This window comes from Dipteris shenzhenensis, chromosome 29 (assembly GCF_047967505.1).
Source record: "Dipteris shenzhenensis isolate YYH24624 ecotype China chromosome 29, Dip_SZ_1.0, whole genome shotgun sequence".
Classification (NCBI taxonomy): domain Eukaryota; kingdom Viridiplantae; phylum Streptophyta; class Polypodiopsida; order Gleicheniales; family Dipteridaceae; genus Dipteris; species Dipteris shenzhenensis.
Window position 1 is genome coordinate 32,948,440 of NC_141624.1, and position 18,212 is coordinate 32,966,651.

An 18,212-nucleotide genomic window follows, 5' to 3' on the forward strand; every position below is an offset into this window, starting at 1 on the left:
CGCCTGCCAAGCGACCCGAGCTCTAGTATTCTTGGTGTCCTCCGATCTTGCCTGAAGGAAGTTCAGAACCAACCATCGGAGCTGCCCAATGCACCCTCTGTGAAAACACAGCAGGAGGCGATATATCAGGCCGTGGCAAGAAGGACCTCGTTTGCCACTAAGGCACGGCCCGCTAGGGAGAGTTTGGCCCAGCTCCAGTAGAGAAGCTTGCGCACTCTCGAGGACCGGGGCGATCTGCTGCTTTGCTGTAATATCGATACCCACCTGGCATCCGAGGTATCTCGCTATTAGGCCCCGAGGTATCTAGCGGAAGCCAAAGTCACTCCCCCAATCTCGAATCTCCTGTGTCTCCTCAGAGCCTGTGAAGAAACCTATGGATTTTGTATAATTGATCTGCACACCCGAGGCCTCACAGTAGATAGCCAGGGCTCCCTTGACTCTCTCCAAGCTCGCTCTGGTGCCCTCTACATACAAGCCGTGTCATCTGCAAACTCAGAGTCTAGCAGCTCCTCCTAATTGGGAGCCTCAACCCTATGACGCCCACCACTTGTGATCTCAAGTAGTAGCCCAAAGCCTCTGCCACAAACAAGAAGAGGAAGGGAACGAGAGGGCAGCCCTGCCAGACCGAGCGAGAGAGGAAAGGCCTCGCTTGTGTGTCCCACCGATAAGCATCTGACTAGAGCTCCCCGCATAAAGCGCAGAAAACTCCTCTAATCCATCTGCCTGAGAAACCCAATCTCCGCATAGTACCCTCCAAGAAAAACCACTCCACCCTATCGTAAACCTTCTCAAAATCCAAGAGGACGGACAACGGCTGTGACTCCTCCCTGGACCAAGCTACTGCCTCCCAAAACGTGAAGATGTTGTCCAGGATGCTGCGCTCCTAAACGAACCCAATCTGTGTGTCGAGGATGATGTTAGTAAAATGAGGCCGTAACCGCAAACTCAAGATCTTGGCGAGGATCTTGTATGCAGTATCAAGTAAAGTGATTGGTCTCCACTGCCAGATGTCTGACCCATCTCCCTCTTTCGGGATCAAACAAATCCACCCCCTGCTCAGGGACTGAGGAAGGGAGCGCGTGTCAAGATCTCCTTACAGGCTAGCCTGAGCGGGGTGAAGATAATCTCCTAGAAGTTTTGGAAGAAGGCCGGAGTCAAGCCATACTCGCCAGGACACTTCTGGGTCAAGAGAGCCTTGAGGGCTTCCCAAAGCTCCTCATCCGTAAAAGGCTCCTCCAAACTCCTGCACAAATCCTGCAAGACTACCATCGGAACGTGATCCCAAACTAACTCACGAGCCACAAGACAAGCCGAAGTCATCCTCTCCGTCTGAAAGAGCTAGCTATAAAAGCATGTGGTCAAGTCTAAAATCTCCTGCAGATCAGAGTGCATGGTGCCCTGCGGATCCCGTAGATGCTGCAACTGCAAGCCTGCCGATCGGGGCCCAGTGGTCTTAAAGAACTGCTTCGTCATCCTGTCCCCCTATTGTACCCACCGGGCTCGGGAGGAGTGATAGGAGAACTCAGCCCATCAAATCTCCGTAACCTGAAGCTCAAGGCGCACACTCTCAAACCTGTCACTAAGCCACTGGGATCCTGGGTCCTCCCTGAGTCTCTCTATGGAGGCAAGGTCTCTCCGCAGTGCCCGCTTGCGCTTGTGAAGGGCCCTCCTCCGTCTAAGGGCATGAGCCTGCAACTCCTCACTGCTCCTCTGGATCACGTCGGCCACCCACGAAGCCCAGCCCTCGCAAGGTGCCCTCTCTAACTGTTGCCAAATCTCTGCCATGACCTGCTGAATCTCCGCGTCCTACAGGAGGTCCTCTAGAATGCAGACCCCCTTTTAGGAAGACCTTGGCGGGGCTGCTCTAAGTGGATTACTGCTGGAGAGTGATCTAACATCGTGGTGCCTGCCAGAATCTCAGTAGAGCCGCCCCTGTGCAGTGCCCAGTCCCCAACATAGAAGCGGTCTAGCCTCTCAAGCAATCTATCATGTCTCCTCTGTCCGAAAGAGAAGAGGCTGCTGCCAGGTATCCTGTTGTAATTTGGCTCTCGCCACGGATCTCTGCCATTGATCATGAAGATGAACTACTCCCAAGTGCTCCGCTCTGCTGCTGGCATCTCAGAGAAGGAGGCACCACCCTTCTTGTCCTCCCCAAACTCCATGTTGTTGGAGTCCCCTCCAACAATCCAAGAGTCTACATTCTAAAGACACTCTGTCAGCCTCCTCTAGAAGGATGGACGGTGTTGTCTGCACGCTGGGGCATGGGCATACACGTTCAGGATCCCAATCTTGGACTCTCCCATCCAAACTACCCGTCCTGGGATAAGCTTGGCCTGATCATAAACCTCTAGACCATTGTCTATGAGACGGAGATGCAAACCCCTCCGCTCCATCCTACTACAGGGGACCACACCTCCGGGCCTCTCCCCGGGAGGAGGTGGTGTCGCTATCTAATGTCTAATGCTGAGAACATATGCTCTTAAATCAAAAGGATGTCCATTGTCCACCCTACCGCTGCCCTCTACAGCTCCTACCGAAGGATCTAGTACTGCGGTTGACTATGAGCACGGTCATGGAGCCCATGCACGTTCCAACTGACTATGGTCCAGCTCATGAGGCCGGGGATGCAAAAAACAAGGCTCTCTTGTCAAGGAGTTGTTGCTTTTTCAAATGACATACATGAATATTGAATGCACCATACATCCTTCTAGTAAGGCTACCTTGTAAGCAAGCTTATCAATACTCTGAAGTGAATGCACACAATACCTAGAGGCAACTTAGGACATTCAACAATCTTTAGGGTTTTAGAGGACTCCGGTAATCTCAAAAAATACTCTTTCTCCTTCTTCAAAAATTCCACATTGCATCTACGTGGATCTACATAGAATTTAGCTCTATCTCAACCTTTCTTAAGGCATGCCTCAATATCCAATGCATGTCCTAGAGAAAGTCTTTGAACGGTTGCATCCTCTCTCTTAGGGCCTACACATGATGGAGCTCTAGGCTGAAATACATACATCAACATACATGGACTAAAATCTAAAGCTGAATGCTTATCACTATTATATGCAAACTCTAAAATCGGCAGAGGCTCTTCTCAATTTCTTTGTCGATTGTTTCTAGCATAAGCACGCAACATATCTTCCAGAGTTTGATTGAAACAGTTTGTTTGACCATTCGACTACGGATAATCAGACGTGCTCATATTTAGCTTAATCTCCAACTTGTGAAAGACAACCCTCCCAAAAATGGCTATCAACTTACTATCCTGATCAATAACAATATCGGTGGGTAAACCACGTAATCTAAAAACTCCTCTGGCCTTTTTTCTTGCTGGAATGGAATGAGCCACCTTGGTCAATCTATCAAAATAACCCACCCAGAGTCATGAGTTCTATGTGTTCTTGATAAATCAATAATAAAATCCATAAAGATACTTTCCACATATCAAATCTATAATAGATGCCACTAAGTACATAGCTTAAGATGTTCTAACTTATTTAACTTTGGCACTTGTGGCACTTGATAACATAATCTTGGATGTTCATATCCATACTAGGCCAAAAGAATTGTGTTTTCAATAAGTCTTCTAAATGCTCAGATGTCCCACACTCAGACCATCACAACCCTCAAATAACAATTAGTGCCTACTGTCTTTATCATCCGGAATACAGATTCTACTCTGATAAAGTAGATATCCATCTACTAAGGTATACTTTCCCCATTTCTATCCTTGCTGAGTACCACTACCAGTACTTTACCAATAGCAGGCATATTTACTTCATCTTGGAAAGTGCTACTATTATCGCCAACATATGGCGTTTTTTAACCATTGCTAGCTATCAATGTTGTACATGAGTAAGTCTCTTAGGCTAGATAGACCAAGGCTTCCTATCATAAGGTTTCCTAAGCGGTTAATATGTAGACTACAAAAAAGAGGCCATCCACCACTTTGGGCATTAGACAACAACAGTTTAAAGCCTCGAGCTCACTCTTTTGGCATGGACAAGTCCGACCTATGCATACCTTGTGGTTTACAAGAGGACAAAATGTTTGCCAAAGACAAATCCCAACGTTATATAAACCCCATGCTTGAATGACTATGGTGACAACACAGAATTATGAGGTGAGTCCTAGATTCACACATCTATAATAATTGAGTATTGTATAACATGTTAGTGACATTACGAAGCATTGACACCAAGAAATGTGAAATGGATCTCTATGGTTTTGCACAAACAACTCAGATGAAAATGCACAAAGTTGTTAACATGGATGAAAGTGCACAACAAGAAATGTAAAATGGATCTTTATGGTCTTGCACAAACAACTCAGATGAAACAGCACTAATGGGTGCTTAGACAATGAATGCAAGAATGCTTTGAAACTTAACACGGCAAGAAAATGAAGTCAGCTTACACCATGTGACAGTTTCTTTGATATACAATGCAAATAGCTCACACACAAAAAGGTCACACTAATGTCAATTTCATAGTTCAAGAATTTTGTATCCAGCAAAGAACCAAATCCCAATGCATAATATATATATTTTCATAAAACAGAATACTTTCAAAATTGCCTTAAAAATGAGAAGGTAAGGTTCACCTTCTTTTATCTATGAAAGGAAATGCAGGTCAACACAATCCAAAGACAACAAGAGAAGAGCCTAATCAACTCTCTATTTTTGGAATTCAAATTTCTTGCACTGAAAGGCAACACACCTTCATTTGTTTGGCGAAGACATTGGAGTGGAAACAGATGTTTGAGGTAGATACGTACATGCGGCCATGGTACAGAAAGGACCTTTCCAAAGCACAAGAATAACTGTACTCAACCACCTGAAATAAGGAGAATCTCAATTTACAGTTACAAAAATTCAATCTGAAAATAGCTGCTCTTGAATAGTGTATGAAATTGGAAATACAACAGAGAGAAGATAACAACCAAAACAAAATAGAAGTAAAAGACCTCATCAGGGGGTAGATGAAAGATTGTTTGTAGTGGCCCTGGTTTTGTCCGAACCTCTGTTGCCACTGGCTTATCTAGAGACAACCTCCGCCGTGCAATAGCTCCAGCAAACCCGTTTAAACTCCTACATTAAGGTCACAGAGAAAAGTAAAACAGATTTCACAAAAATTTATCCTTGAGAAAGCCTATGATAAGGTAGCTTAAAGAAAATGTTGCCATAAGTTACAACTTTGACTGCACAAGGAGATAACACTAGCTACATTCATGCTTGAGGGGGAAGGGTTTAAGATGAGCAAAAGGAATTCCTCGTGTGCAAAAAATGTCTTTCAAGAGACAACTACTGTGTAAACATATGACCCATACATAGATACCATAAACAAGCAGCCATCAGGAAAGAAGTTAAGCCACAAGTATTCGAATATTACAGATTTGGCCTCAAAAGGCTTCACTTCAAGCCCTTGTTAAGCGAATTGCTAAACAAACATGACCAAGCTGCATAATTCACTCCCAACAAATATGGGATGTGGTCAAGATGGTAAAAAGCTTATGACGAAAGACAAGTTTTAAGTGTGGTAGCTGAAACCATAGCTTATAAGAACGTCTCCATCTGTCATCAATGCAAAAGAAACTCGTAACAGAGCTCCTAACGCCAATGCGATGCAAGCCACACTACAGGGCAATGAACATTGGGCTTCTTATACCTTGGGGTTGAGTAAAAGCCATCCACCTCGAATTATTTTCTTGTTTACTGGACAAGATAAATGTATATTAAATGTACTAGCCAAAAAACTAGGGATATCTCTAAAGAACAACAGGAAACCTTTGGAGATTATGGAACTTTTGAAGACCACAAATATATCAGGGTACTAGGAAAATTATGGTGCATATTCAGGTCTCCCTTTACTATTTTTGATAATAGTTGGTTTAATTCAAGAAGAAATGAGAAGACATGAAATTTCAGCCAGAGTTCAATGGCAATGCCTCTTTTAATGATCTCAGTGGTGCCCTCCAGAGTTAGCAATAACTTCATCCAAACAAATTAAAAGATCAAAAGATTGACTGAGTCCCTCAACATACCCCTTCTTAGTCCAGCAGTCTCAAATTTCAATAAGACCTGATCTTTGAGTAAGTCTAGATAGCCGCAACAAGATTCAAAATCGTCATGTTTCCTCTACTAAAGCTTCTTCCAAGTATCTTCTCAGCGAAATAACACATCCAATTTTAAATTATTCACACTGTTTTTTCCCAGAGTAAATTTCTTTCTAAGAGCGCAAAGTATCACAACACTGACTCTGCTCCCAGAATTTCCCTTCAAATAATTCAAATAGGTTTCAATATAGAGTCAACCGGTCTCAATAAGACGATAATCCCTAGACTCCGTAGGAAAGTCTTATATCCTCACATTCTATGTTCCCTAAGATGCATGTACTGAATAGGGAAACAAATAGCACTATACAAATGGACACGTGGGTGGACGCGATTGTTTGGGCCATCTTTCTCATCCATTCTTGTATGATTTATCTTGTTTATGTCAGTTTGGGTGGAGAATAAATTTGCATCCATCTGTTCGAGCTGAACAGTATTGTTATGGTCTGGGTCATGGATTTGGATTGGTCCCAAAATAAGATTTTGAAATTTGGCTGAGAACAAGGCATGGCAGGCATCATGTTAGAGAGCTAGCTGTCCTGGCCTAAAATCATAGACCTTGGTAAGTCCACTGTTGTACTTATTTTGGCATTTCTTCTTCGCTTATGTTCGAAGAGAGCCAACCATACAGGAAAGCATAATAGCCCATGGCTGATGTTGCTCTAAAAGGAAAATCAACAGTGTGAGAATGCTCAAACCCCCCATGCATCCTGGGCGAACAAACATAATTGTATTTGAGAAGATGGAGCCCCTTTCGATCATGTCTGATGCGCCAAAAACCTTGGTGATAAATTTTGAATGTCCATAGAGGACCACAGAATAAGCAGCAAATGAAACTGCACGTATGCCATAAGAGTGGACTGCACAATCCGAAGGCAACATGCAGGAGCCAAGTAGACAATTTTTCAATATTCTAGCTTATGAAAAATCTTTTGTACCCAAAATCTCTCTTGCAGCAAAGAGATATGCCATCCAAAATAACGCATCACCTAATCAGGAGGGAGCAATAGGCCATGCCACAAAAGGCGATGCCAATCACTCACGCAGAGGTAGAAGTTTGGATTTAGTGAAATTCACTTGAGCCCAGCTGCTAGGCCAAATAAATCAAGTGCCTACATAAGATCCCTAACATTTGCAATGGGCATCGGTGTAATTGGCCGCCAGTCTGAAAAATGTCATAGGGGCTTTTTTGGTATCAACCACAGCAATCCCTTGTCCATGATGAAGGCACAGTGCCAAAGAGCCAAGCATCATTAATCATGTGCAACAGAACAGGGCTCAGCTTCAACAAAAAACTCAACTGTTAAGCTATCCCAACCTGGCGCTTTAGAGCGCCCCAACTTAGACAATGCTGCTTTTAATTCTTGATCAGTAAAAGGCAGATCAAGCTTATGCGCTTCCAGATATTTCGAAGAAAAACATTCTGGGCATCAACCCCTACAGATAAAGTAGGAGGAGGGGCTGCAAACATATCAAAATAGTATTTCTGCACAACATCATCAAGCGGTTGTCAATTCATCGTCCGTGAGCCATTCTGACACAACACCCGATGCAAAGAATGCATGCGGTGAGAAGTATGAAGGCTTTTGAACAAAGCCTTTGAAGAGCAAATGTATCATGTGGGAACCATGTCTAGCTCTAGACCAGCATGCACAGTTTTGATGACCGTCATTGTCATGTTCTGTTCTTGGTTCCATTCCAGTAGTCTCTCACCTTGCCTTCATGGGGGGTGTTGGAATATGATGCCAAAGTGAGTCAAAAATGAGTGTACTAGGTGTCTAGGGGGTGTTTTATAGTCTAGTGAGTTCTATGGATGCCACGTGTCGTATTGGAAGTTATCCCATATGCATAGGTGTTCATATGTGTGTGTGTGCTCTTATATAAGAGCTGTACTTGTCTAGTGTCAAAAATCAAGTATCAAGCTACAAGCTCTTTGGTCTTCCGAAGACTTTAATAAACTTTCTTTCTTTCTTTCTTTCTTTCTACATGTGAGTACTCTCATTTTTGTTCATTGCTCTAGTCATTTCATTTCCATTTCATTATGTCTCCTTTTGAGTATCACTTCCACCCTCTCTCTCTCTCCCTCTTTCCACCATGTTCCTTTATGTGGTATCAAAGCCTCCCTTCCTACCTTCCCCTTCTTCTTGCTCTATCTAGAGGGGATGAGAGAAGCCCACAAATGGAAGCTCCCCTCTCCTCTAAGGTAGAGCCTCCCTTCCCTTAGCCTCGCCATGGTTCCTCGCCATCAAGTACTCTGGTGTCCTAGTGATTGCTCCTAGTCCTCGTTTGTGAGTTCAGCTCACTCCCGCATCAGTTCGTGGTTCTCTCTCAGCATTGGCGGACATTCCTCGTCAGTTGGTCGCCAAAAACTTGTTTTGGAGCAATCCAGCGGCTGTTTTTTGACCTTTTGAGGTCCGATTTTGACGTGTTTTCACATTTCGGCACTGCCCAAACATAAACGACCCTGTCCCGCACCATTTCGAGGGGGAAATTTTTTTTATTTTTTGTTCGTACAGTTGTACAGACCTCTGCAAGCGGATGCGCGACAGTGCCAGGAGTCCGTACACTTGTCAGAAGGCAATTCCGAGCAGTTTTAGGCTACTTTTTGGCATTTTTTGCTCAGATTTGGACTCCCGTGACCTCCACCAGTGATTTGAGGTTCCCAAGCTTATCCACAAGGCATTTCGACTGTACCAACACTCCAGTAGATTGACTTAAGGCTTCCGACAGCAGGGAATACTCTTTTCACACCTCACTTTGCTCCCAATTCGCGGGTGCCCCCGATTTGTTGGTGCTCACGAATCTGATTTGAGCTGCCCATGATTTGCATCTTCAACTGGGCAGCTCCCTTGAGCACTTTCACTCATTTTTTTGAGCCTCTTCTGTGCATTCGGTGACTCTCCGATCGGCACATTGAGAGTCATGACGTGATCTCCCTTGGTAGCTGCTCCTATGGCCTTCATCGACACATCATTCGAGGGCATCCTCGCCTAGTTCTTGACCGACATACTTCTTCGCATCAGGATGTGCACACTCTTGTGCGGTAGCTACTTCGGGCTCATGGATTCTCTGCCCTTGCTATGCATAAAATGAATGAAATCTTTTATATTTTTTATATGTTTGAGTTAAAGGTTCTCTGCCTTGAGTAGTCCCTCTAAAATGAAAGTTTGAAGAGTCAATAAAGATACTGTGCCTTGGATAGTCCTCCTAAAATGATGTAGTTCTTTTATGGTGTGTGACTCAATGTTTCTAGTGAGTCCCTAGAGTCAAGAGGGGAATGTACTGTGGGAGCCATGTATTGGCATTGATAGGTCTATTTGTTTATCATGCCTGGCTTGAGAGTTCCAGGATGTTGGTGCATTGGTCACCTAGACCTCTGAGTTGATCATGCATCCATGCATGATGAGCCTCTGAGCCATGCTAGATGAGCTTTCTATGTTATGCTCACTTGCCTCTAAGATTGTGTGGGAACCATGTCTAGTTCTAGACCGGCATGCACAGTTTTGATGGCCGTCATTGTCATGTTCTGTTCTTGGTTCCATTCCAGTAGTCTCTCACCTTGCCTTCATGGGGGGGTGTTGGAATATGATGCCAAAGTGAGTCAAAAATGAGTGTACTAGGTGTCTAGGGGGTGTTTTATAGTCTAGTGAGTTCTATGGATGCCACGTGTCATATTGGGAGTCATACCATATGCATAGGTGTTCATATGTGTGTGTGTGCTCTTATATAAGAGTTGTACTTGTCTAGTGTCAAAAATCAAGTATCAAGCTACAAGCTCTTCAGTCTACATGTGAGTACTCTCATTTTTGTTCATTGCTCTAGTCATTTCATTTCCATTTCATTATGTCTCCTTTTGAGTATCACTTCCTCTCTCCCTAGCCTACCCTCTCTCTCTCCCTCTTTCCACCATGTTCCTTCATGTGCCTCATAGACCACACATGGTTTGCACGGGTTGTAATCCAGGGGAAAGGCAAGAGAACCTTGCATACTAGCGCCGTAAGAGATGTCAAAGGAATAGGATGTCAAGTAGTGAAATCTGAAACAAGCACCCAGTCACGTAGGCGATCTTCAAGCTGAAGGGGAGGTACTAGCTGAAATCTTGAAGCATTTGAGCAAGCAAACACCAGTAGGAGCGAATGCATCCCTGTGTCATCCTATACATCTGCCACAAGACGAATACCCCTGGACCATATAAAATAAGGGCAGTGGAGCAACAAAATCCTTTGACCGGTGGATACTTTCAGCGTGCAGTGAGTTACCATCCAGAGAAACCCGATCACTCCATTTCAGTTGTGAGAGTATGCTTTTCCAGTCAAAAAGCATCCGCGTGACAAAGGGACAGTCCCGAATTTTGCCATGAATGTGCCCAAGGACGAAATCCCATTGTGTTGGCTACCAAAAACCATATATTGTAGTATTAATATGCAATAGCAAATGACAAACCATAACAGCCCAGGGCTGATCAGTATGCATGAGTTGGAACATCATTTTTCTCTTGTGGGCCAGGATATGCAGGTGAATATTAAGAATATTCAAGCCCCCATGCATTTTTAAAGTGCATAAATGTTCCATAGAAAGAAGCCTAAGAGCCTTGTGATGATGATGCAGCTTCCAGAAGAGTTCCATAATAGCACACATAAAAGAGTTGATGTCCTTCTTGGTAAACATCATCAAAGGCAGATAGAACTGAATATAGGCCATTGCACAATTCGCAGACGAACATGTAAGGGCCAGTAGCCAGTTTCCAGTATTCCAGTTTCTTTTGAGTTTCTAAAGCACCTAGTCCAGCTGTTGTCTGCAAGTCAGTTTCCACCCCAAAGGATGACCAAGATATCTGACTATCTGCGCAAGCTACATTATTTGTCCAGGCCAAAGCAAGGAATGCCGTTCCTTGTCATGCAAAGGATCTCCTACACACACACACACACACACACACACACACACACACACACATAGAGAGAAGGCGGAGGTAAATGGAAGGATCATGTGATAGCAGTCCAAGAGAATTTAAATTCAAAAAAATGTGGAAGGGAAGCGCTCCAAGGAGAGGCAGATTGAACTGGAAGGCAGGGCAGGCTATGGTGGGGCCAAACCAGGGCTGAGCAGGGGCCGGAGCCAGGGCTGAGCAGGGTCACAATTTCCACAGACCACACACCACCATCTATATACACACACGCGTGCACAAATAATCCAATGTAAATACAGCGTACATGCATAGTACATACAACTTACATGTATCTCTATAATCAAATGTAAACACATTGGATTATAGAGATACAACTTACGTGCATAAGTACATCCTATATAGTATTAGAGTGATAAGATAGTTGGTAGTTGGAACCATATTCTAACAACATAGCACCCTGCATGCAGCACCAATTGGACACCCGTTGGTTATGTGAAGCATATTAGAAACCTGTTCCCAACTGGCATAGAACCTCAACAAGCAGCTGGACAGCCACAAACAACCTCAGAGACCATCCTCACCTGACCTCATGGTCTACTGGGCACCAAAATAGGTCAATCCTGGGCAGGCCAGCTGGTCAGCTAGGCGACAAGTCTAGGCTCTCAAAATAGACCTCAAGAAAACCCTAAGATTGGGCATAAATAGACCTAACGCTGGCCCTTGACAGACCCTCCAAAGCCTATCTTCAGATCCTTTCATGTACTGTGCCCATCACTCTCCTTAGATGGGAGCTACACCTAGCTTGTAGACACAGGATGGACTCTGGAGGGTTGACTACACTTTCCAGCTCATTCACATTGTACAATTGACTTGTTAGGGCACACCAAGATTCGTCGTGGTGGAGAATGGATCATGGATCATGGAAATCTATAAGCACTCCCTTTGCCAACCCACACCCCTCGCGAGAGGCCTGGTTCCAATATGCCACCTGCATGGAAGCCTAGCATCAAGCCCTATAAATCTTGAAGGGGCATCTTTGGCAAACCTAAAAACACTATATGGTTTATTGCTTTTATGCATACTCGGCATGTATAGGCCTACCACAATGGCTTCTCATGATAGGCATAATGGCACTTTTGACAGACCCTGGCCTACACTCTAAGCGGCAAGCATCAGTAGTGTGAAATAAAAGATTCCCCCAGTTGCTGTGGCAGATCCATATCTGCAAGTGTGGATCGTGGCCCCTTCATCTTGCACACAGACTTAATGATTAGGTTAATATTGTCTATTGCAATGGGGCGGCATAAATCAGGGGCATGGTCTTCTATATCAGGGCAGATAAAGCTCCTCAACTTTCTGAGAATCATGTTGGCTTTTTCTCCAACCTCTAATTTTTCTCAGAACAATGCAAGCACAAGAACCAAACCAAATGGAATTATGCCATTAAGCTGATCCAGAAGAAGCTCAATTATCTGGAGGCTGTGTGGAGATTTTTCTCCACTAAGACTGAAACAAACTCCAGCATTACATAAACTTTTCTCCGACAAGGCATATGAAGATTTGGTTTTTCTGGCCATTTTTCTACAGCAAGCCAGTAAGTTTGGCAACTCCATAGACTTTGGTTTTACTTTCCAAAACTGATTCCCTGTCAAATCTCTGCCTATATAGCTGGACACACTTGGATAGAAAGTCTGACATCAAAAAAATTATCACAAACAAGTATCTCCATTTGACTTTTGTAAAAGCCAAAAACTTTCCAAAAAGTTCACTGATATGCTGCAAAGAATAGAGGGAAGTTCAGGTTCCTGAGAAATAAATCTATAAGAAAGACTTTCTAAATCAGACATTTTACCCAGAAGCACTAACAGGGTACCGCTTTGTGGTCGTCTGCAAGCAAACCTGCATTTCACACGATGATTGTGAAATATCAGAGCAACAGAAGATTGTGCCATCTGACCACTGGTAAGAGAAGGATACATGAAATACATCTTTACAAATGCTCTAGATACCTGCCCAGATGGACTGTCTAGGGTATACCAAACAGCTTCTGTTTGTCCTTCTGCTGCTATTGGCAGAGTCATAGACCCAAGCATTGTGCTTTTCCAAACTATGTCCCAGTCATGAATTGCAATCTTTATCTGCCAATCACAATGAATTGTAGCAACAAAATTACGATGAGACACTTCAAGCTTTATCAAAGTAGGCACATTCATAGGTAATGTGAAGCAGTACAATTCTGAGGAGACTAATATGAATATAAGAAGCCATATCACAGCTTGGAAACCCTTTTCAAAAGGAAGCAAAATAAAGGAGATGACCTGGGCTGGAAGCTCCTCAACGTAGAAGTCAAATTCTTCACCCCACATAGGGTTTCTTGACCCTTGCACCAAAGAACTTCATCAAAAAAGTTACTTTAGATTCGATGACAATGTCACACCACAGTGACTTGAAATTTCTTAAGAAAAGACATGTTGACAGGTAGTAGAACAAGTATAATGAATTGACAAATTCAAAGTGGTGACAAGAAAAGAGAAAAATGTTCTCCAACATTGAGATTGGCTCCAAATTTCACATGGTAGCGCCAATTTGACCACATCAAATTCTTTGCAATTTCCTTTCCATTCCACTTCTATGGAATTCTGCTAGCAGATAATTGACTTTTCACTTTAAAGATTGTGAGAAAAGAGACCCAGTATCTTCAAACAGTTCTAACATATTTCCAGTGAATGTGTCCACTAACTTAAAACACACCTATGTAAAATGAGGAAAAAACATATGCAATATGGGAAATTTTAACATGAAACCGTATTCATCCTAGGGCTGACAGAATTTGATCCATAAGTGGCTGTGTTTAGATCTGTGCTTCATGAATATCGACAATTCTCATAAGCTTTCTATTGTTCTACATCCATCTGAGTACTTTGGAGGGCCTTATAGACACCACCAAATTCTAGCTCAATATCATCCCATCACACATATCATCAGTTCCAGCTGAACCCTTGACACTATGAACTGACTGCTTGCATATATCTTCCTTTACAGGGAGATTATTTCTTTTTCCACAGCCTCTGTTCCAAGCCAGGAGCCCTAAATCTTGCTGCTTTTCTGGAGAACAATAATCAAGGTTCATGCCATCACGCACAAAAGGATGAGCATGCAAGGGCTTTCAGGCATCTGTGTCAAGTTTTAGATAGATTTAGTGTGAAGACTGTCAAAGAGAGGATCCATTTGGCACTCAAGGCAGAGGCTAAGTGCAAGATTGGTGGACATTTTGGTAGGGGTCTGCTGGAATATAAGGGCAGATGCCCCACCTGTGCACCTGCTCCTCCTACAAAAACATGTGACAAGATGAACAAAAGTATAGTAGTTGGGATTACCCATAGCCTAAGGCATACTTTCTCAGAAAGCTGAGCTTTCCCTAAAATCAGCTTTAGGAGGCTTTTATTAAAAAGTGCACTGGATTTTCTTGCTGATTTTGACTTGTGGGATCCTCCATAAAGTAGGTGCCCACATTCTTGGTGCCTTTTGCTTTGTAGGACCTGCTTTTTGCACTTTTCCCTTAATTCTAGGGACTTTTTGCACTCCTCTTGGTCCTACACAATACCACAAACAAATACCAACACTTTAACCCATTAGAGGTTAGTCTAATGCATGCATTATAGTTCATGGACTATTTCTAGTCCCTTGTGGGCGCCCCCACAGTTCTCTTTTTACCAACGCAAGGCAAAAGTAAAAACAATAAAACTTATTCTTGGTTAACCAACTTCACCATTCTTTGACCGGAGTCAATTCTAATAAAGATTACTCTTTATTTTCTTAGGAGAAGTCCCAAATGGAGACAGGTGAAGTGGCAACGGGTGCCTACAACACAAGTCTCATATCAGTTCCTACAACAATACCCCAACTATTTTTGGCACCAACAGGTGGCACACCATGTACGACCACGTAGGATAGTTGGTGCCATCAAGCTCATCCTCCATTGAAATCATCCCAAGCAAATCATTGCTGGCTATTGCTTTCAATAAACAAGGCAATAAATCCCAAAAAAATAAAAGAGTTTTGCACAAATGCAAATTTCCAAGCCTCAAGCCTATATCCAGAGGTCACCATCTATGGAAGAGGCGTCTTATCCCTCCAGTTGAGCTCCCCCGACACCACCCTGGCACTCATGGAGCCAAGCCCCATTCTCCTGGGCCCTCACTTGGTGTACCTCTTTCCCTAGTACCACGGGTTTATAGTGGAGAACATGGATTTCGACTCACCATGCCCCCCCTTCCCAGTGACGCTCTGAATGCCGAGGCTTCCAAGGGAATATAGGGCCATTCTTCCTTCCATTGGACAAGAGTTTGGTGCAAATTTGGAGTCTCCCACGGAGTCGGCAACATCAGTCGTGGAAGATGATGGAGTCCCACGGCTCCAGCTGGTTGTCGAGAGCCCGGAGTCCCTACGAGAGATTAACCCCCCTAGAGACTCTTGAGGGGGGAACACTTCGATAGAGATGGGAGGTTTCCAGGCTGCTAGGCCAGTGTCTTAGGTGCAGGCAGATGGGTGAGAGGCCAGAGTTAGCCACCTCACCTCCCCCCCCTCCCGGCAGGATAGACAGAGACAACAGAAAGATTATCAAGACGATAGGACCCAGGGCCCCACAACAGCTCAAGAGCAGTCTGATCATATGACTGCTACTAAAGCAAGCCCTTGATCACACATATCCCAACATACCCCCCTTCGAGGGTTTGCCTTATGCTATGTCAAGGATACATCTAGTCACATACTTTCATAGGCCATCTCATGGTGGTCAAGGATAAATCTATGGCTAGGATCCCATGCTAGCAAAAGGTGCCCAAGGGTCAAGGTTTACAAAATGGGATAGCGCCCCCCCACCCCCCCCCCCCCTGAAATTGTTCTCTCCCTTGCATGTACAAGGACTAATCTTAGGCCTTTGTTTGGACCTAGTTTCTGATGTCTGTAAGAGGTACCATAGAGGCAAACACATATCACATGGCCTATATCATATGGTGACCAGAGGTGATTTGCAAAGACATAAGGACTAAAAAACATAACATTCCTTTTGGAGTACTACTCCAGGCAGAGAACCTCAAAATTGACTGCATGACCAAGTACTGACAAAAGTTCAAAGATGTTGGACCTTAAAAGATAAAATCTTTAAAGGTGGCCATGAGAGGGTCTTACATTTATGTTTAGGCAGTGTCTTCTCTCTTACAAATGGCTATGAATCTCAACCATACAAGTGCATATTGCAAGCCATAAAATCAGAGAATCCTAATCTTTTTGCATCAAAATAATAATATGACTTTTGCTTTGCAAGTTTTGTCACCTTTCTATTGATATATCTAGGTGCTTGTTTCTTCTTCTTTGCTTTCACATATGAAGCATTGGAAGAGAAACAAGAGCTAGGAATTCGGAAAAAGCATTTACTAACTGAAAGTATTACCAACGGTAAGTCATCCTCAACACCCACATGAACTGATTTTTATCATCAAATGTCAAAAAATTGCCAAAATGACTTGCAGAGTACTAGATCAACTTGGAGGGAAGCATTCACACAACTGGAAAAGCTATTGAAGGGGCTTTCGGTCGCAAAAGAAGCCCCCAGTAGCAGAGAAGATCCTCCAACAAGAGCGAAATGGTCGCTCAAGTCGCCTGGGAGAACTGCTGCAAGCTGAGCTGATAAAACATTGATATCTCCTCAACCGCTTCTTGTTTTGAGCTCAAATTTCATGAGCAGCAAGCTCTCAACATCGCCTAAGTTGTGCTAAAAAGGCAGGTCGGGATTGTGACTGTAGCGGCCAAATTTTGAAGAAGTTTGCACGGCAATAATGTTGCCAGCACGAGCAGCAGAAGGAAATTTACAGATCCCTCCGGTGAGGATGTGCAACCAAGCAAGGGAGAGCTCCACCTGAAAGGATTTTGGAAATGAAAGGTCGGATCTTGAGAATAGTAGCCTCCAGTGATCAGGCAGAAAGGGGGCAAAAGAGGAAGAAGGTGGAGGATGGAGAAGAAGATGATGAGGTGGCATTTTGGAGCTAGAATGGACTAGAGGCTCAAGGTGGCTCTAATACCACATGTTGGGGAGTTGGAGAGTAAAGGTGCATCATGGAAAGAGGGAGTGAGAACCAAAGAGTGTGTTCCATTGATTTGAGAGAAAAGCCTCTCTTTTATAGAATGAGAGAGAGGGCGGGCTAAATCATAGGCACCTCTCCTACATCATAAGAGATAACTCCTACATCACAGGCACCTCCCCAAGTGGGAGCCTTGCATTACATCATCACCTGTGTCATGGTCGAGACACCTCATAGCACTAAGTGTGCTTCACACAACACACACACACACACATGATCATATGACTGCTACTAAAGCAAGCCCTTGATCACAAAGATCCCAACAACATGTTCTCAGCAACGGACACTGCACGTCGCCATCACCTCCTCCCTGGAAGGGGCCCAGAATTTTGGTCCCAGGCAATTGGTAGGAGTGGGGGAGTCTATAGGTCGATTTCCCAGGCAATGGCCTCAAAGGTTTTTGAACAAGATGAGCTCATCACAGGTCATGCAGTTTGGATGGGTCTCCATGTAGGTGCGTCCAGGATTGGGATCCTGAATGTGTATGTACCTGTCTACAGGCAACACCGCCTTACTAGAGGCGGCTGACAAAGCGCCGCCCGGACTCCTGGATTGTCGGAGGCGACTTCAACAATTTAGAGTTTGCAAAGGACAAGTAGGGAGAAGCCTCTTTCGTTGAGATGCCAACAGCGGATAGAAGCACTTGGGAGCATTTTATTTTTATGATCAGTGGCAGAGACCCTTGGAGATTACTAGACTCCCCAGTAGCCTAAATTTTTCTTTCGCACAGGGGACGCACAATGGACTGCTAGAACACCTTGACAGATTTTATGTAGGGGATTGGGCGCTACTCAAAGGAGGCTCTACAGGCATTCTAGTGCGCACCACGATGTTAGATCATTCTCTGGTTGTCCTTTATTTAGAGCAGCCCCAATGTGGACTTCCCCAAAAGGGAATCCACATTCCAGAGAATATTCTATAGGAGGCAAAGCTGTAGCGGGCTGTAGCTGAGATTTGGAGGCACCCAAAGGAGGGGCCCAGAGAGGACGTGGGTTGCAAATGAGATTCTGTGCAGTAGCCAGGAATTTCAGTCTCAGACCCTTAGATGGAGA

General features: G+C 44.1%; 1 protein-coding gene across 8 annotated transcripts in view; it reads right to left on the minus strand.

Moving 5' to 3' along the window:
- Nucleotides 1–18,212, minus strand: part of LOC147882731 (C2 domain-containing protein / GRAM domain-containing protein) — a 79,990-nt gene that overhangs the window by 33,792 nt on the left and 27,986 nt on the right. For all 8 annotated transcript variants that reach the window (XM_087400329.1, XM_087400332.1, XM_087400330.1 and 5 more), the window contains 5 exons: nucleotides 13,339–13,414; nucleotides 13,030–13,158; nucleotides 12,873–12,919; nucleotides 4,969–5,092; nucleotides 4,722–4,838 (listed from right to left, as the gene is read on the minus strand). In XM_087400329.1, the coding sequence (XP_087256455.1) occupies nucleotides 4,722–4,838; nucleotides 4,969–5,092; nucleotides 12,873–12,919; nucleotides 13,030–13,158; nucleotides 13,339–13,414 (493 nt within the window). The remainder of the gene's footprint in view (nucleotides 1–4,721; nucleotides 4,839–4,968; nucleotides 5,093–12,872; nucleotides 12,920–13,029; nucleotides 13,159–13,338; nucleotides 13,415–18,212) is intronic.